We start from the raw sequence: 19,632 nt of genomic DNA, 5'->3' as shown, positions 1-19,632 counted from the left end.
CTCCCCCGGCATACTTTATGGTTCAGTAAAGTCCACATTCCTCCTCTCGCCGAGGAGCTGCGGGAGGAAGGCGGCCCTGGGCAGGAGCTGGCCCGGGAGGGAGGGGAGGCTCTGCTCCGCTAGGCCAGGCCCAGAGCCTGCTACCTGCTCGAAGGCAGGGTATTAATTACAACCACATGGGCCAGGCTGCAGGATGGTTTTATGAAGACCCCTCCTTTCCCCACGGAACCCTGCTCCCCCAGCAGTCTCCCAGCCGCACAAAGACGCTTATTTTCCCTCTGCTTCCAACCCCCGCCCCCCCCACTCCCGACCCGACTCCTCCGGCCACCCCCACCCGCCCCCGCCACTGCCTTCAAAGCAAGCCGGAGCTCCAACTGCAGCCGCAACCCAGACACGAACTCCAACCTAAAAATAATTCCAGACCACCCCTTTCTTCCCATCGCATCCGGGGGGGCGGCATTTAGGGGACCCTTCACCCAGGACCCACCTTGATCTTTGAAGACTTTACCCAGGAAGAAACATTTATCGGGAAGTCGGCTGAGGACTGTTTGGTTCACTTTGAAGACCAATTCCAGTCCAGGAACTGCCATTTTTCAGAACAGAAGTGCACGTGATTTTAAAGCATTTTCTTGCACACTCACTAATACCCGGGGCCCTGTTCTAAAGCCTCATTTCATTCTTGCTACTCTGCTACGAGATGGGCACCCTGAAGACCGCCATCTTACTTACCAAGCTCACACGGCGAGCAGGGGGCAGAGCCAGTATCTGGGCCCAGGCCTGACTCGGGAGCCCCTGTGCTCGTCTCTGGGCCAGCCCACCACCGGAATGAAAGAATTTCCCCTTACCCAGCAAATGTTTGAGAGGAAGTGCTGACAGCTGCAAACAGTGGTCTCCAAACTTTCTTAGGCAGGGTCACCTGGCAAGTTCGAGAAAACTAGATTCCTGGGTCTAGCCCCAGAAATGTTGGTTTCAGTCCATCTCAGGCAGGGCCCCGAAATGAGCATTTTAACCAGTGCCTCCCAGGTTTCCTACCGATGCAGGAAAGCTGGCAGGGGGAGCTGAGAAAGGGATGTAGAACTTTGGTCCCAGGGGCCTTGGGTCGTCGGACCAGGGCATTTTTCACAGCACCACCAGATGCTTCTTCCGATTCTTTGGAAACTAGTTTTGACATGTGAGCCTATTTGTTAAATTTCTTGACTATTCACGTTATCACTCATCAATCCTCTAAATAAGCCTGAATTTCCTGTCTTTTCAGCTGAGGGGTGGAGTGGGGGGTCCCCGCCCACAATGGCTGGCAGGACACGTCCACTTGTCAAAGGCCTCTGGCATCCCTGCGCACCGGGCACTGGGGACACAAAGATGAAGGACCAGGTCCTTCCGCCAAGCACCCAGAGCTGGACTTGGGATACCCGCCTGGGCCCCTTCCCTGCTGCTGAAGAGCCCACGGTCGGCAAGCCAGAGGCTCCCACAATGGGTAGAGGCCTTCCTACTGGGCTCAGCAGGTCTGGGCTCCAGGCTCACCAACTTCCGGAAAACGACGGGATGTTCTAGGATCACCTCTCCTGGATTCCCCTCCTTACCTAGGGCTCTAGCTGGCACCCCACTCTCTACCAGGGGGTCCTGGGGGATCACCACATTATCTGTTGAGCACCATGGGTAGTGAAACCGGCTAGACACTGGAGGGGTTGGCCACACCTCTTTCCCTTCCCCCAAGGCACAGAGAGGGACTCAAAACTGGTTTTGTGTTTTAATATATTTTCTTTATTAGGTTACTATTATCAACTATCATAAAATAGAACTGGAGTTTCAAAACTGTACAGGCCACAAGGTTCTGGGCAGAGAGGAAAGCAGGGCGGGTTTGAGGTTTGGGTAGCTGGGGGAGGGAGGTGCAGAGACGACAGCCTGGCAATTCATCCAGCGTCCGGGGCGAAGACGGCTGGGTCAAAGCGACACGGTGGGACCTGGGTGAGACTCACTCATGTGCAACATTCATCAGAACATGACCCACCCCGAATCCGGAGTGAGGCATGTCTCTAAAAGTCTTACAGGTAAGGTTTCCTCCCCTCTGGAAAAAAAGATTCAATCTAATAAGAGGGTAATTTACATTCCTCACCCAGACTTGGCACCAATTTTGTGCTTTAAAAATATATTCCACTGAAAAGACGTATTTTTTTTTAATAAAAAGGTACCCTACAGCAGCTGTTTAAAACATAATTCTTACAAATATATATGTATATATATTAAACATTTTAAACAAATAAAGTCATCTATTGTACCTGTACAGAAATGAAGAGAAGTCAGAGTCTGAGAGTGCTGACTTCAAGATAAAATACACGGTGAATGTGGTGGTAGGTCTGCTACATGGGAGGCTGTGGCAGGGAAGGGGTGGTCCCCTTCCGCGGGCTGCCCCAGCTCGCCCTGCCCCGTGCATGGCTCTGGGGCTGTGACGTACTGGGGCTGCTCCATGCGGGTCCAGGGCCCAGACAGGGGCGCTCAGCAGAGACCTGAGCTGGCTTCCATGGGGCGTGACTCTACTCTGGCGGCCCCAACCGGCCCTGCCCTGGCTTCTCATCCTCGTTTCTTGGTTCAGGTGGTCCTCTGGGAAGCTAGGGTTTCTGAGGAAGAAATAAAACCACTGCAAAGAAGGGTGAGCCCAAGTGGTAAGTGGCTATTTGAAGACACGGGGAGCAGCTGCAGCCTGTGCAGATGGGTGCCCCAAGACTCTCCTATTGCACGTGAGGCTAATGCTCCCTGATGGGCCCGCTAGGACCCTGGAGAAAACCCCCCTGGAAACAGTAGGTTAAGGAACTCAAACAAAGACACCCTTGTGCCCATGTGGGGACACACCACAGACATGGCCCAGCGAGACGGACAGGGGAGGCACACACATCCCAGGGAGGGGCAGGTGGAAGCAAAGCGACAGGACACTCCAGAGAGGGGTGCCCCAAACAAGGTTTCCTTTCTAAATGGAATAAATAAATGGCTTTTGTTATTGTAAAAGAATAAATACAGGGTATGGGGGCACTGACAGCCAGGACTGAAGCTGGGAGCTCATGTGCCTGTGAAAGTCCAGTCTGGGTTTCTGCCTCGGGGTCCATGGTAAGTTTCTGATGTCCTGAGCTTCGGTCCCCATTGCCTGGCCCCGCCGGTCTTGGCACAAGCCCTCACTGGAAGCACCTCTTAAAACCCCTGGGATCACACCTCCTGCTGGCCACCCTACCCTGGGACCTGGCAGGTGGGGGCGCACCCCGTGCCGCCCCAAGGGCAGATCAGAGCTCAGGGCACGGCCTCCTCAGAGTTTATCCTATGTGTCTTTTTCCAAGAAGGGGCCGTGATCCGACACGCAGGGGGGGCCTGTGCCGAGCGCTGTCTGCGTCCGGCAGAGGCAGCGGGGGAGGAGGGAGGAGCGGGGGCTTCCTCCCACGGCCCAGATGCCGGTCCAAGGCGCACATGCGGCAGCAGTTCGGCCGCGTGGCGTCAGGCAGCAGTCACGCTGGCGATCTGGGTGGAGTGTCACTGGTAGAGGAGGTAGGCCTTGAGGGAGGCGGGCAGCGGCAGAGCTGGGATCTCACCCAGGCGCTCCTTCCCCAGGGCCAGGCGCACGGAGCGGCGGCAGAGATCCATGAGGGGCAGGGGTTCGGCTGGGGAAATGAGGAGAGGACAGCGGGTTAGCACAGCGCTGGATGGTTCTAGAACGACCGATACTAACAAGAGCAAGAGTATCATTAATATTTGTGTTCATACACAGATAATAATTAATAATCTTCCATTTTATATTAACTATTAATAGCAAACACAGAGAACCCAGTCTGGGCCAAGCCTCCTGGAAGCCGTCTATAAACACTAACTCATTTAATCCCAGTGGTTTATTATGAATGATTTACAATCCCCTTATTATCACCTGCATTTTACAGAGGATAGAGTCCAAACAACTTGCCCAGGGTCACACTGCTGGCAGGAGTCCCTGCTCTTACCCACCGACAGGCAGCAGCCGTCACTGTGTGTCCATTCAGGGCACACGGAAGCCAGCCCCCCACCAGCACCAGTCCCCTCCCCACACAGGCTTTTAGGAAGGGAATCATTTTTTGCTGACCCAAATGCCGGTGGGTACGCGTCATCTCCACCCCACAGCTGAGGGCGCTGAGGCACAGGGCCTTCTAGTGTGCTGGGGTCACCGGCGGGGTCCGCACCCCGGCAGTCTGGGACGAGCGCGCACATTCTCAGCCGACAAACCATGCAGCCAAAGATGTAGGAGACGCTGGCCCAGAAACACTTGTTTGAGGAGACAGAGCGGAAGCAACCCCACGGCCTGAAGGTGTAGCATCTATAGAAACCCCCATTTCTTTCTACCTGACAGTGGGACGCCGAGAGCCAGGCAGAGGGAAACTGGAAGTGTCAGCCGAGCCACAGCAGCCCCAGTCCCCATCAGGGCATCTCGCCACCAGGAAACCCGGCGGGCTCCCAGCAGAGCTGCCTCGGGCACCTGCACTCGAGAGAGACTTTAGCTACAGCCTGCAGTGCCACCCTGGTCCTTGTGTCCCCGGAGGGCCTGGGCCCTGCCTTCCTGCAGGGGAGGCTCAGCCCTAGGAGGAGTCTGGCAGTCATTCCCTCTAAGGCCCCGGAGGCTGCCAGGACTCGGTGGGCCCCGCTCACCCCATCTCCCTGGAGTTGGTTCCTTGCTCTCTCCCCTGAAAGCAGGCACAGGTGGGCACGCTGGACCTGCACAGGGCCACCCCACAGTATTTTGGATGTGGCAAGAGCTGAAATGAGCAGACTGTGGCTTCACCCATGGTCTCCCCTGGACATCGAGACTCCTTAGTTTGCAAAATAATGATGAGACCAAGAAACTGAGAAAATCCAGTGTTTTCCTTGCCACCCAATTCTAGCAATAAGAAGTGGTGAAAGTTCTTTACTATTCACCAACATGTCTCAGAATATTAAGAATAACATTAAAACACTCACTGAAGACCAAATCCCATGGCTGGGGGCTCAGGAGCAAATGGGAGCGGCTGCTAACGAGCTGGGGTTTTCCTGGGCACTGAGTGTTCTAGAACTGACCGTGGTGATGGCTGCCCAACCGTGACTAAACCAGAGGCCAGGGAATTGCATGGCATGTAAATTATATCTCAACAAAGCTGTTATTTTTTAAAAAGAATAAATCTTAGGCTTGATAATGCATTTCCTAAATTCCAGGCTTTAAAAGCCCAACTGCTCTGGATCCCTGACGGGCACCCACCACCACAGCTAGACAGCAGAAGGCCTTGAAATGGTCAATGTTTCTTCATGGAAAGCTTTGAAATGGGGCCTTTCCTGGACAGCGCTGCATGAAGAAAGGGAGCCCTGCCTGGAGGCAGGAGGATGAACTAAATGACCTCTGCCCTGTAAGGTCAAGGATTCCACAGACTCCTGGTGAGGCCACCTGCCTGCTCCCGGGCAGCCCTGCCTGGCTGGCTCCTCACTTCTACCATGAACAGCAGCCTGACCTTGAGCAGGTCACTTCGGGCGCCTGGGCCTCGGTTTCCCCATCTGTAAGATGAGGAATCTGGACCAGATGCTCCCCAAGTCCCATCCAGCTAGATGCTGAAGGCCAGACTGCCTCATAGCACCTCTCAGCCTGCACATGCTACCGAGGAGTGGCCCTTCTGCCCGGGTGTGTTCCACTCCTGCGCTAAGGAGATCTCTTCATGTGCCCCGTGTGGGGCTGGCGCGTTCTCCCTCCAGGACGGGGCCCAGCCCCACTGGGAGGTGCGGGCTTCCCCTGGTGGCTGAAAGCACTTGAGTTAAGTACTGAGGGCCATCGAATGTGGCCTAAGAGGCCTGCTGGGCTGTGGAGGGAGGGCTGAGGGGGTTCCCATCACACCCTCTTGGCTTAATGGGTTTCAGGCCAACTCATGAATATTCTTATGAAGAAACAGTTCTGCACACGCCCCCTTACTTCAGGGGACAGCATACTTGAAATTAACATCGTAGCCCCCATCAAGGCTATGGCTGTGGAGCACCTACCGTGTGCCTGGCGCGGACTGTGTTCCCTACCTACAGATGGGAAAACGGGCTTGAGGAGGTGAGAGTTGGGGTCCAAGGTCCGAGAGCCACAGGCTAGAGAGTGGGTATATACCCAAATTCTGGCTCTCGTGCCAATGTGCAGAGGAAGCTCCCAGCTCCCTTTGTCCTTTACCCAAAGGGGTGAGGACCTCCTTCCACCCCCACTGAAAGCAGCCGTGTGCTATGGGGGGCTTCCTCTGCCTGACCATCGTTGGGCCACACTGAATAATCCAGTTAGGGAGGGGTCATGAAGCCAGAAGGGTTTTGTCCTTTAGACCTGTCAGCTCTTCCAAGACAGGCTGTAGAAGTGGCAGCTAACAGCTGCAGTGACACATCGTGAGCCAGTCACCCAGGCATCCCATGGACGGGTCCACTTTTGGGGGCCTCATACAGGACTCCTCCCACCCCCTTGATCTTGGAGGGGCAAAATGATGGGGCCCTGGTCTGACTGCTTTGCAAAGCCTGGGCGGACTTCAGGTGCACTGCCACAGAACCGGATGTGGGCACTGTGCCATGGAAAACGTCTGTCCTACAGATTTTGGTTGGTCATTAACAGGACCCAAGAAGGTCTCCCCCGACCTCAATCCTTCCGCTGGGGGCTGCAGGCTCAGTATCCAGCTCCGTCCACAAAGCCAGTGCCCACCGAAATCCCCCAAGGAAGTTCCCCAACAAAAAAGGCAGAGTTTATTCTATGCCCACCTCCAGGAAGCCGAGGCGCTCGGCATTGACACAGCTTGTATGAATGAGCGAGGGGGCGGCTGAGTGCAGACAAGAAATCGAAAAGTGAATCAGGTGCTATTTACGTGAGCAGAAGGTGGAGGGGCTGGATGAGGCCATGCACCCGCTTCCACATTTCTAGAAGCGGTTACCTGGTGCCCCATCTGAGCGTGTGCAGCCCGGACCCCCACCTGCGGCTGAGAGACTACACCCCAACTCAAACTCCAGAGGCCAGTGCTGTGTCTAGTTCATGAGCTAAATCAGTGACCTCTGGGTTTGGGAGGTCAAGGATAAATGTCTCGGGTCAGGAAGTGCCCCCCGATTCAGCAATGTTCCCACCGGTCGCCTTCACTGCTCTCCTAAGCAGCTGGCGGTGCAAATGCTCCGTGAAATGGATTCTAGAAAGTCACAGTGGAGGACAGCCTTCCCACGATATGTGTGCATTTCCCCTTTACATTAAGCAATTCTTATAGAAAAGTAGCAAAACACAGCTCTGACCCCTTCCTTGTTCTTGCCAGCGGGGGAAGGATGCCTGACCCCGGCCAGGTAGCGTGGGCACCTTCGTTCCCTGCTGCCCTCCTAGGAGCAGCCTTTCGGGGGGCAGGGCCTAGAACAGCCCCGTCCACCGACATGGCTCTCTCCTTCGGAAGGAAGCCCCTGCAGGGTCGGGTGACCAGTGTCCCCGTGAGGAGCATCTCCGGAGCTCTGCACCCTGGAATGGAGGTGCAGGAAGGAGCCACACTGGGTGAGGTGCCCCAGGAGGACACCGGGAGGAGCTCCCTGGGTTGAAAGGCTCCTGAGGAATCGCTGAGCCTACCTAAAACTGCCATCATGACAAACCACACGGAACTTACCTGGGAGCCATAAAAGGAGAATTTGAAAATGCTGAACCGCAGGGAGGACGCTTTCTTAGTGGGAGACACCATTAAAAGCAGTGGGGGCAGGGGACCCACGAGTCGAGGACTCTTCCCTGGGTGATGGCCAGTCTGCTGCCTGCAAATAGGCCTTTTCCTTCTGCACCTTTAGGGAAGGGGATGGGCAGGCCTAGGGCCAAGCTGGGCCTGGTGTCCCCACCACAGTTGCCCACCCCAGGAAAGAGCAAGGGGACAAGAAGCCCTTCTGGCTGTAGCTTCTGCACCAGAGGTCTTGAGACCTGAGGAGGAGTCAGAACAAGTGGCCTCTGGTCAGAGCTGGCTGACGGTGGGAGGTCACACGGGGACACACTGGGAGCTCACCACCTTGCTGTAGCCAGCATCGGGGCAGGGCCACAGCTGCGGAGGGTCTGCCTGGAGTGCCGCGGACGGTGGCCTGGGAGACCAAACCTGCTCAGTGCCCAGGCAGGGCACACACGTGGCGGCCCTGCTGAGGCCAGGACCTGGTGGCTGGGTATGAGGAGGGGGGCATAGGTGACTTCACTTCCCGAATGTCCCACAGAGCAGTAATGGGTCAGAACCGTCTCTAAGACTGAGGGCAAAACCCAGTCTGGGCTCACCACCAAGAAGACGGGTCTAGTCAGACCTGCCAGCGTGTCTTGGCCTGCTTCCCGGGGGACCACAGACCCTGCTCACTGTGCCACTCCCCTGTCCTTAGCAGCCTTGGAAGGTAAATCAAACCCTCCTGGGCAGGAGTAAGGCACCCTTTGACCTCACCTGACAGGCACCCCACATCTGAGCTCTGGGCTCTGCTGTCATTATCCTGTCCTTCCCCAGGCAGCAGGGGGCAAGATCTCATGGAAATGGTCTATACTCGCTGGCTCCCGTAATGGGGAGAATAGTGTCCCCAATACAGGACCACCTGGAACCTCAGAATGTGACCTTTTTTGGAAGTAGGGTCTTTACAGATGTACTTAATAAAGCTGAGGTTGCACTGGAGGAGCGAGGGCCCAGATGAGAAGAGGAAGAGGCCCAGGAGACGCCACGGGAGACGGAGCAGAGGCTGAGGGACGCGTCTACAGGGAGGGCCGGCCGCAGCAGAAGCCACGAGGGAGGCCAGGACTCTCCTGGGAGGTCAAGGACAAATGTCTCGGGTCAGGGCTCTGACCTCTTCTCAGAGCTCTCCGAATGAAGCAACCCTGCCAACACCCCGATTCTGGACACCCGGCCTCCTGAGACGAGGAGACACATTTCTGTTGCTTCCAGCTGCCCAATGGGTGGCTGTGTTCCAGCAGCCCTGGGACTCGAGGACGCCAGCTGCCCCTCCTCTCTAAACAAGCCCCGTCTGCTTTTGACCCCACCCCACACAGACTCTCTCTCACCAAAGTCACCAGAGGTCACCTGCTTGCCGAAGCTGATGGAAAATTCCCAGTCGCCAGCATCAAAGGACAAGCTGGCATCACTTCGTGCTTCCGGAAGCCCTCCCTTTGCTTGGCATCCAGGGCACCAGCAACCCCTGCAGCCCGTGGTGCCTCCCCACCACCTCGTCCACCGACAGCCTCTCCCCTCACTCCCCGGGTGTCTATTCCAGTGGTCGAAGCCTCCAACTCTGCCCAGCCAAGGGTGACTCCCGCACTGCCCACTGCCCTGGACCCTGTCTCCAGACTGGCAGAGCCCCCTGGGGGTGTGCAGTGAGCATCTCAATTTTAACTCTCCCACCCTGGCCCGAGCCCCTGCCCCCTGCCCCCTGGACAACCGTCATGGCTCCTCTCCGGCCTCCCAGCGGCTGCTCCTGCCCTTACTGCCCATCCTTACCCAGTCATCTTCTCGGGCACGGGGTGCTCTCTGTTAGGATTGAGCTACACAAGCAGGTCAAGGCTGTCAGTTCTCACGTGTGGCACCTTATCCTTCCCCCACACATGCAGCGGGCCAGGCACACTGCCCCAGCCTCACAGATGACCCTCCGGAGCCTCCAAAGTCAACAGGCAGAGCAGAGCGCGGGCCCACTTGTGTCTGGCTGGGCCTGGGGAAGTCGGGAAGCCATGGGGGCCCTGGCATTGCCCGGCATTTTGGTTGGGTGGGAAGGGAGGGAAGTCCTCATCATTAAACAAGAGTACCCAAGGCGGACTCAAGCCCCTGGGCACTGTGAGTCCCCACCCAGGTCTGCACAGGTGAGGCAGGCACCCTCCTGCCTGATGGCTTGTTGTCACCACCCAGCCAAAGCCAGAGGCGGGAGCAAGGCGGATGCTTCCAAGGGAAACGTTCAGCAGTCTGCTCTGCCTGGTGGCCCTGGTGGCTTCCGGGGCTGAAGCAGGGAACAGGCAGAATGAACCGAGGGTCTGGCAACTGCAAGACCAGAGCACCTGTGCTCCTGACCCCAGCAGGGGCCTCACCCACCACTTACCTGGCCTGCAGGGTGGGGTTAGATCACTGGGTGCCGGGCCAAACCTGCCACCATGGGTTCTCAGCCATAAAGCCACAGGGCCCTCCCTCTCCCAAAGCAGGACGGTGTCACCACCTGTGGGCTGTTTTCACACAAGGTCTAAGAAAGGCCACTCCTTTTTCCAAAGGGACAGGTGGAAACCGCAGCTGACTCAGCTTGTTTCCAGTCTACATGCTCCTTTCCAAAGGCCCCCTGACATCATGATCGAACAAGCCCTCTCAGGGGACCGTGTCACTCAGAAGTTTCTAGCACCAGGACAGAAAGACCGTAAACCTGCCTAACAGACAAGAGAGGCCATTGGCTTTCATTTACATTAGAGGCCCTAGTACCCCCAAGGCCACAAACCCCAGCTCAGTAATATACTAACTATTGTGCTAGAATTTGGTCAACTATAAATCAACTCTGGAGGCAGGTCAACCAGAAATAAACCCCATCTAACAAAGACCACCCATCCATCCACCCACCCACCCACCCATCTAGCCATCCATTCATGAGGTGCTGCCAGGTAACCTGGCACACTCCAGCTAGAATTCTTCATTTAACCAGAGGCAGGCAAGAGTCACCCCTGAGAATCCGAATACCCTGGGATGTCTTCTTAAAGACATTTTAATTCCAATGACTGTGTAAACTTTTGGCCCAGCTAAGCCAGGATCCTCGGGATATAAGGAGTCTGGGGACACTGCCTCCTCAGCGCAGAGGACACTTACGGTCAAGTCCATTCAAGTAGCGCATGCGGATCTCACAGTGGCCCCAGACGGCACTCACTACAGGATACAGTTTTTTGCCCTTGAGTCCCCGAAAAGCCACTCCCATGTACTGTCCATCCACAATGAAGCTCAGAGTCCCGTCATCCATGTCCAGGGCCACCAGGAAGGAATCGGGCACAATGAACGTCTCATCCGGCTCCAGAAAGGCCGGGTACGATTTGCTCGGCTGGTTTTTGCCATCGTGGTAAAGCCGGTTGCGCCCCAAGTCCCAGCCCCAGGATTCATGGTTGTTCCCCACGAGGGTCGTGTACCCGACGGAGTGCAGGGGGGCATCTGCCGTCGCCACCCCCACGACTGCGTGCGTGCCCCGCTGCCTCATGGCCCACGTGATCTGCCACACGTGCAGCCCACGTGTGTACCCCACTTTCCCTCTGATGGCGTCTGTGCTCTGGGCCACCGGATGCCGGTGAAAGATCAGCTTGTCATCCTCTTTCACAAAGACGTTGAGTGAGCGGTCATTGTTGTTCCAGGAGTGGCGCAGCTGGACGTCGTAGGCCACGGGGGGCATGTCCAGCAGCAGGTCCAGGCGGGTGGGCTTGCAGTAATCCAGGCTCTGCAGCTCCTGCTTCAAGGGCCGGTATGTGGGGTCCCTCATGTCCACGGTCTTGATCCCTCCGGTGACCTTCTGACCCATGTTGGTCTGGGGCTTCACCTTGGCACCGACTCCCGAGTCTGACTCATCAATCGCGGGGCCTCTTCTCCGGCTGTCCGATCAGGCCCAGGCAGGATTCCTGAAGAAGGTTGCCAGGTGGCCTCTGCAAGCTGTGCGGCTTCCGCGTTACCTGACGGATGGAAGGAAGAACAGGAGGCAAGGTGAGCGGCGGTGCGGGGAGCAGGGGAAGCGTGAGCTGGGAGCGCGTGGCCGACCATGTGAGCGCGGCCCAGCAGCCGGCTCTGGGCCTCCACCGCACCCGATACGGGGCGGGCTGGAGCCTCGGCACCGAGGGAAACCCCGCACTGTCCGTGTGCCTACGTCGTCATAAAGGAGAGGGGCCATCCACCTGGCAGTCTGCGCAGAGAAGGGGGCTCGGGGGCGGGGCACGATGCTTCACTCAGCCGCCACCGAACACCGCGTCACGTTCCCCAGGGCAAGGGCCGAGTCGGCACGGCCCCGATGCAGTGGGCATCTTCCCTGGTCGAGGCAAAGGGAAGCTTATTTCCTGCCCCTGCTGTTGGGAAGGAAGGTGAAGCCCCACGAGGCAGAAGCTGCGGGGGCTGTCCTCCCGGCACAGCTGCCTCTGACACGCACCACCGGTTCACGCCAAGGAGGGGAACCCAGGTAGGCAGAAAGCTCAGGGAGGGTCTGGGCGCGCCTGACTGGAAGGCCCCAGGGACCTCTGGCTCAGTGCTCCCCGAGGCTGCGGCAAACTCCCCAGCAGGTCCCACGCCCCCCTGGACTGGGCCCTCCAGAAACACCCTTCCCAATGCCCCTGGGCCAGGTGGGCGCCGAGGCATTCACCCCTCAGCCCCCAGGCGGTTCAGGACCAATGCTCAGACAATAAGCACCCTTTCCCACCTACGCCCTCCAGCCGGCAGCCAATGCTTGGCTCCCCAGGCCCCAGGAGCCACGCCGCACTTCAGCTTCACCGTCTCTCTGCTCCCTTGAGGGAGATCCGGGCAACAGGGCTGGAGGAGAGAAGGCGCTGCGGCCGTCCACCCTCTCCATCCGCAGCGCCAGGAGGGCTACAGCTGAGGGCGGGGGGCTCAGATGTGGGGCGAGCAGGACTGAGCACACCTGCCGTTCCTGGCCTCGGTGTCCAGTCTTGGATAGCGGAAGATAACACGCCATTTGGTTCCCTGAGCCTCACTCAAGAGAAAAGGTTCTTTCTGCCATCATGAACCTCCTCAACCTATGGAAGGTGGACAACAGGCTCCTGGGACCGACCAGAAGAGGGAGAAGGTGGGCTCCTGGCTAAATAAAGGCAACCCAGTGAGCATGCAGAGGAGGCGCTGGGGGGAGAGGCCATCAGCGCCCGGCTGCTGGGAAGAGTCAGGTGGGGCACTCGTGCCAAGGTGCACTAAGGTGCCCGAGGGAGGCCACAGGCCTCCCTGCAGCTGGCGTATTGCTTTTCCACCCGGGATACAGCACCCACCGAGAAATGAGGGTGGGACCCTGGAACCACTGGCCTCTCTGTTGGCCACCTGGGGCCAGCAGGGCCAGGAGGAGGGAATAGACCCGAGTGGGGCTGGGGTCTCTCTCTCGGGGCTTCCAGCTGACCAGGGACTGCGGCCCTCCCAAGTAAGACACCCCCTGAGATGAAGTCTTCAGGGCAGCCAGGCCCCCTGGAGGCTGGCTCTCAGCAGAACAGACATTCCCGGGTGGGGACACTGGACCTGAACCCCTATCTCAGCAGGCAGGCCGTGCTCCTCGCCTTTCCTTTCTGGTGCAGAACGGAGGGCTCCCTCACTCGCCAAGGCCACATTTGTTCACAGACAGGCAGAACCCCTTGTGTCCTGTGCACAGCCAGGACAGAGCCGGGGTGTCCCTCTGCAGCCTGGGAACAACCCCGGTTCTGGGAAGTTCTGAACCTCATGGCCTGGACCTCCCAGGACAATCCCTATTTCCAGCCTCCAGTCCTATAGACTCTTGAGAGCCACAGAAACCTCCAGGACTGGCCCTGTGGCCCTGCTGAAGGGGCACCCCTGGCTCGGGGCCTGCTCACCAGGCCATGGGGGTGGGGGCGGGCAGGGAGAGCCTGTTCAGGTGGAGGCTCAGTCCTGGGACAGCGGAGGCTGGCCCACCTGGCTGCGGCCTCCCCTGGCCGTCTGCCACACCACCCAGCCTCCACCTGAGCATCTGCTGGGCCTCGGGAAGACGGGTCTGAGGTGCATCCAGAGTCAGAAGCACCCATCACTGCCTGTCACCCCGCCACTGGGTGATGCCCAGGGCCCTCTCTGGGCAGGGCCCTGTGGGGACACAGGTCAGCCCTTTGGGGGGATGGGGAGGGACTGAGCGGAGTTTTACTGCTTCCAGAAGCAGAAAGCCACTGCCCTGCTGCCTGTTCTACTGTCACACAGGAGGGGCTCTCCCAGAAGCCCACAGCAAGGAAGCCCCGCCCCCACCACAGGAACAGGTAGCAGGATCTGGAGGGGAGAGGAGACGCTGCGCAGGTGGGTCTTTGGGAGATGAAGGTGGGGGGGAAGCCCTTCCAGCACATCCATTTAAAGTACTTGAGAAACGGGTTGGGGTGGAGAGGATCATAACAGGAGCTGGAGGGGGAAAATCGGGGGAGGAGTGGCCGGGCCAGATATGGAGAAGGGGGACAGGCTGCACGGTGGGGGCGAGAAAGGGGGATAGGGAGAGGGAGAGCAGAGGGGGGTTCAGAACTTTCCAGAACCAGGATTGTTCCCAGCAGGGAAAGAGCAGGGGGCTCTCAGGCCAGGAAACCCGGGCCTGGGCTCACAGAAGGCCCTCTTCACCTATACCTGGGATCAGCAAAGGGCTAGATAATCAGTATTTCGGGTTTTGTGGGCCAGTCTGTGCAGCTACTCAATTCTGCCTTGTAGCATGAGAGCAGCCTCAGACAGGGCATAAATAAATAAGCATGGCTGAGTTCCAACAAAACTTTATTTACAAAACAGGCTGGGCTGTAGTTGGCCAACCCCTGAGCTAGACTCGGGGCCCTGCACACCATCTCCCCTGAAGGCAGAGTGCGCCACGGCTGCAGCAGGAAAGCGTGACGTGGACGTGGGAAGGAATCATCTCAAGTCGAGGCAGTTGCTGCAGGAGGGAAGGATTAGCCAGATTCGGGAAGAGGTCGAGGCAGCGGGTCAGTGTGCCCCAGAAAGAGCGATCAGGAAAGCCAGCATGACCTCTCAGTGGCCCGTCGGCTGCTTGCCCAGGTCAGGTCCACAAGCTTTCTTCGTTCTGAGACTCCATGACCTACGAATCCAGTGGCCAAGCAAGTCCACTCACATGCCCTTACGCTAAACTCCTACTTTCCTGGGCCCCCGTGTTAGAGACCATCCAAGAGGGAGGACCTCTTCCGGCCCCTGGACCAGGCGACCTTAAAGGGACCATGTGACCATGTGTCCCTGAGAGGAAGAGGCTGAGGAGGCCAGGAGGGCAGGTAAGGGTGCCTACAGCATCGTCAGGTGAGTGTACACAAGGGCACCCCAGGGCCTGGCTGAGGCCATCTGCTCTGCTGCTTCTGGGCCATCCTGCCATCTGAGTCACCTTCTAGGTGGTCAATTGCCATGGTAACCCTAGGACAACTCTTGACTCACCTGGTGCCTGTCTGTGGCTACCCCGTGTCCAGGCCATGGTTAAGGCTGACACATCCTTCTCGTTGGCTTCCTGCTCTCCACACCTGGCCACCTCCTTACTGTTGAAGGCCACTGAAGCCCTCCAGCCACCCTCCTCCTTCTGTTTGCCTCACGGACAGGTGCTGAGTGACAAGAGATGCCGGTTTGAACTCTGCAGTTCCTGTTAATACTGGGTCAAGAGGGAGTTCCCAGTAGGCACCAAACTTCAGGTAGGGGGTAGAAGGACGGGTCCCAGGTCTGGGACCCATTGCTGCCTTCTGAGAAGCAAAGGCAGACACCAGGCCTTGTAGGACCTAGAGTTGCCACAGACTGTCAGGCCCTGGGATGGCACAGTGGGTCCTTGGTGAGTCTCCACAAGGTGGGAAGCCCCAGCCTTTGTCCCCATTCAGAGAAGCAAAGCCACAGAAGGTGCAGAGAGTGTGGTTGTGAATAGCCCTGCAGGGCTGGAACAGAGACACAGAGGTCAGCGATGGCCCTGTCGCTGTCACCACTACCCACCCGTCACATGCAGCCATGCACACATACACACGTGCACAGACACTCAGCACCCCTGCCCACAGCTCCCACTTTTCTTTAGTTCTCTCCTAGGGAGTTGTTCTCAGGGAGCACGTTTGCATATTAGCCACGATGTGCCCCAAACCACATCTGCCCGCTCCTCGGCATGCCTGTTTCAAGTCCACCCTCCAAATTCCTGGCTTCGCCCCTCCTCTGGCCTCAGTCCCTGGGGCTGCACGGGCAGGTCACACACAGGTTCCAGAGTCCAGTGCATCCCAAAGACACACCTGGAGAAGGGGGAGAAGAACATGAGCGTGCCCCGGGGCTCCGGCGGGGACAGGGGACTCGTGTGCTTACTGGGTGGGTCGTTACCCTTGTCAACAGGTTCAAATGCAGCAGGATGAGTACTTCAACCAGGAGTAAGAATACACATGTACACAGGCACACACACACCCATGTGTCTGCGCACTTAGCGAAAGCAAAGTAAAATATGTTCAAAGGCCCTCTAACTGCAGGTGATGCAGAGACAGCCAGTCATTCTGGGTTGGGAGCTCCCAGCAATATTTTTCTTTGGTGAAATCAGATTGAAGACCAAAGGGGGTCAAAGGAGAAAAGCAGCCGTGAAAGGGTGGGTTGGGGAGCACAGAAGAGAGAGGACAATCTTTGCACAACCACTGGAGAGAATGTGAGTCATAAAGTCGAATGGCATCTGATTTGGGGTCTAGGTTCCAGAGACCATGCCAGGGCCGGTCGTGTGTGGTAAGTCACCAACATGGCTCAGGAAATGCCATGTGAACAGCTTCCCCACCTGGAGTGGCAGGCAGGCCGCCCTCCGCCACATGTCTGCCGCTTGTCCGGTGCGTGTGGTCACATCTGCCTGCGTGAGGAGCGGCTGTGGTGGGGACACTGAGAGCGTGTGCCCCTGAGGCCTCACCTCACGCTCCACTGGCCACAGGTCAGCAGGTCCCTCCTCCCACTCACCCACCCCCTGGCCCAGCCTGGCCTGCACTGGTCCCAGCGTGCCATGGGACAGAGAGAGGAGGTCCCGTCCTGGTCTCAAGGTCAGGCGCGTGCTGTAGCAGCTGTCCAGCGCAGGAGGGCTGGGTGGGGGGCGCACAACGGAAGTGAGGCAGGATCGCACACACGATGGTCACAGCCACAGGGCAGGGACACCTGCACTTCTCACACTGGCCCTACGAAAGGACTCGTCTTCCCCTAAAGAAGGACAGGAGCGTGCACACACACACCCTGGAAGCTTGGCACGCCTTCAAGATTTTGCATTTACTTACACTAGTGTCAATGGAAAGGCAAGCTCTGGGACAGAGGGGGAGGGACAGATACCACTAAGCCCTGAGGTTTGACTGGCTGGCCCTCTCGCCCCTGCAGAGAACCCCACCCTCACCCCCACCCCGCCACGGAGGCTGCACACACATCATCCCTGCTGAGTCAAAATGAGTTTGTGGTTCATTGCATAAGGGGATGCCTCTGAGTCCCTCTAATGGGCAAAAGCCTCCCACCCAGTGACCCTGGCAGTGCCACGGGACGGGGCTCCACGAACCACTAGAGCCACCTCTCCACGATGGAATTCCAGGGGGCCCTCAGGCTCTAAGTAGATGAGCTTCCCGAAGCTTCTTCCTCCAGGGAGAGCCAATTAAGGTGGTCTCAGTCCAAGGCCCAGGGCTCCTATCAAGAGGCTACTCCAGGCGGATTTACTGGCACAAGGGAAAAACAGAGCTTGCAGACCATCTCCCCTCTCGTCTCTCCTCCAAGGGGCTCTGCCATGCCCTTGGTGGAGAGGCAGCCCGGCCAGAATTGGTAGATGGGTAGGGAAGGAAGCCCAGAACTGGCTGCTGATCTCTGGAGGGTGGGAGGAGCCAAGGGCATCCCTGAAGCCTGTCTGGGGGTCTGAGGCCTGGGCCAGGAGGGCAGTCCTGTGATAATCCAAGCCTTTAAAGATCTAGAGCAGCAGTTCTCTCTGAATAGGGAGGGAGTGGGCACAGCCATATCCATGCCTCCAGGGGACAAGGGGGTGCAGGACACTTGTGGGATACATGTACTGTTTTCACTCTCCAAGTCCCAGAGAAAAGGGATGCTGGCAGGACCAGCAGTGAGGGGGCAGCGAGCCCTGAGAGATGCACAGGGTTAAAGAAGGTTGAGAGGGACTGGAGAGGATGTGGAGAGGGAAGGCCACTGATGTGCAGGTGTGGGTGTGTGTCCAAGACAGACAGACCCCAAACTGGGACACACTTCTTGGCATGCGGGTGCCATGTGGCAGTCCCCACCCAGGTGTAAAACACCCACCAACCGCTCTTCCAGGGGTCTTATCTACAAAACCTGATAGCCCTTCCCACAGACACTTGAACAAAGACATTCGAGGCACCGTGAACTCCAGCAGCCTTGGAGAGAAGAAGGCAGCCCCTTGGATGTGCTGACTTAACATAAAATGTAACATGATGCTGTTACATTCTAAAAAGCAAATGGGAGAACAATATGCAGAGCATGATCCCATTTCTGTAAGAACAGAATTTAAAAAGATTCTATCAGTGCACATGTATTTGTTTGTAGGCACAGAGAAAGGTCTAGAAGAATAAATATACCAAAACCTTTCACAATGGCTAATCCTGGAGGGTGGGGGTGGGTTGGGAGGAAAGACATGTTCACTTTAAACACTTTTGGAATTGTATTTTTTTTAAATGCATGTACTGTATTACCTTCATAATGAAAATGATTTTTAAGCACACAGACAAAAGAACAAAAAGCTGAAAAATATTGATTTAACACATTACACTCACGAGAACAAGGGGTCCCCAAAGCAGTTCCTAAAGGCTCTCCGCATGTGTCCCTTCTAATAAAGCAAGCACAGGATAAATGTTTAATTTACCCATAAAGATACACACAGTCAACAGAAGGGCATTTAAAATAAAGGACAAGAATTCCCAGGTATAGCTCTGAGGCCATCCCTAAGAGGGATATTATTTCTACAGTGATTTCTCCTAAGACTTCCAGTGACAATGTTTCTAAATCACAAACGTTAATTGCCCAGTAAAAATGGGATAGCCACTGTCTCCACTGGCGCCCAGGGAGACCAGACCAACTTCCCTGACCTGAAACCCGAAATCCGAAACCCTGGCAGAGGCTGCAGAGACTCTGCGAAAGGCCAGGCGAGGAGGCCAGGAGGGAGGCTCAGCACAGAGACTGCAGAGGGCCAAGGATTTCAACCCTCGGCTCAAACAGGACAGCACGCTCAGCACCTGCCTGGAACTCCACACCCTCCCTTCAATTAACGCCACAGCATTGCATTTCTGCCTCCCAAAAAAGCTCTTTCGATCCATTGGCTGGAGTCCCACCTCTACCAAAAAGTATCTTTTTGTTTTGTTGTTTAAGAAAAAGTTTGTTGAACAAGCAGTACTCTGTTGCAGGCACATCCATGGTGACTGGTGACAAATGGGTGGGGAGGGTGGGGTGGTAGGGGACACACAGAGGGGGGCCACCGGACAGTGGCAGACACACACTCACCTCCTTTTAGTGAAGTTTCCCCTCAGTGTGTCCGACTGACCCCAGAACAGTAAAATCATTGTTTTGACCCAAGACGGGGAAAGAATGAAATTCAGGATGTGGAACAAGGTGACCTATTTATAAAGCCTCCTTTCACCTGAAGATCAAATAAGCACCCTTCCTCCGCCTCCCCACCTCACGCATGGGTGGCTGCAGCCCAGGGTTTTGCAAGATAAGCATGCCCCGAGCGAGCGATCTGTTATTATATCAGAATGCAACCTCCGCAGCTTGGTGGCACGGCTGCCTGGCTCGCCTATTAATGAGGATTTTGCACCCCTGTGAGCCAGGGCTTGGGAACACACTCAGGGCATGCGCTGTGCAAGCCTGGCTATGAAGCCCCCCCCCACCCCTCGTAAAGGGGCCACAGATGGCAGGACACGTGACATGTGGTTGCGATCAACCCATCCTGCCTGCCCACTTGAACAGAGACACCCGGGAAAACTCAGGAGAGCTGTGCCTTGTTCAAGCAGGACAT

The 19,632-nt window shown here is 56.9% G+C and overlaps 1 protein-coding gene across 3 annotated transcripts in view; it reads right to left on the bottom strand.

Annotated features, from left to right (window-relative positions):
* Positions 1 to 1,738: 1,738 nt before the first annotated feature.
* Positions 1,739 to 19,632, bottom strand: part of SPSB1 (splA/ryanodine receptor domain and SOCS box containing 1) — a 59,620-nt gene continuing 41,726 nt past the window's right edge. For all 3 annotated transcript variants that reach the window (XM_036925273.2, XM_036925272.2, XM_057499690.1), the window contains 2 exons: positions 10,782 to 11,623; positions 1,739 to 3,641 (listed from right to left, as the gene is read on the bottom strand). In XM_036925273.2, the coding sequence (XP_036781168.1) occupies positions 3,514 to 3,641; positions 10,782 to 11,475 (822 nt within the window). In that variant the 5' untranslated portion in view covers positions 11,476 to 11,623 and the 3' untranslated portion in view covers positions 1,739 to 3,513. The remainder of the gene's footprint in view (positions 3,642 to 10,781; positions 11,624 to 19,632) is intronic.

Source organism: Manis pentadactyla, chromosome 4, assembly GCF_030020395.1.
Source record: "Manis pentadactyla isolate mManPen7 chromosome 4, mManPen7.hap1, whole genome shotgun sequence".
In the NCBI taxonomy this organism is placed as follows: Eukaryota; Metazoa; Chordata; class Mammalia; order Pholidota; family Manidae; genus Manis; species Manis pentadactyla.
The sequence above is the reverse complement of the archived record's forward strand: the minus strand, read 5'-3'. Positions and strand labels throughout refer to the sequence as shown.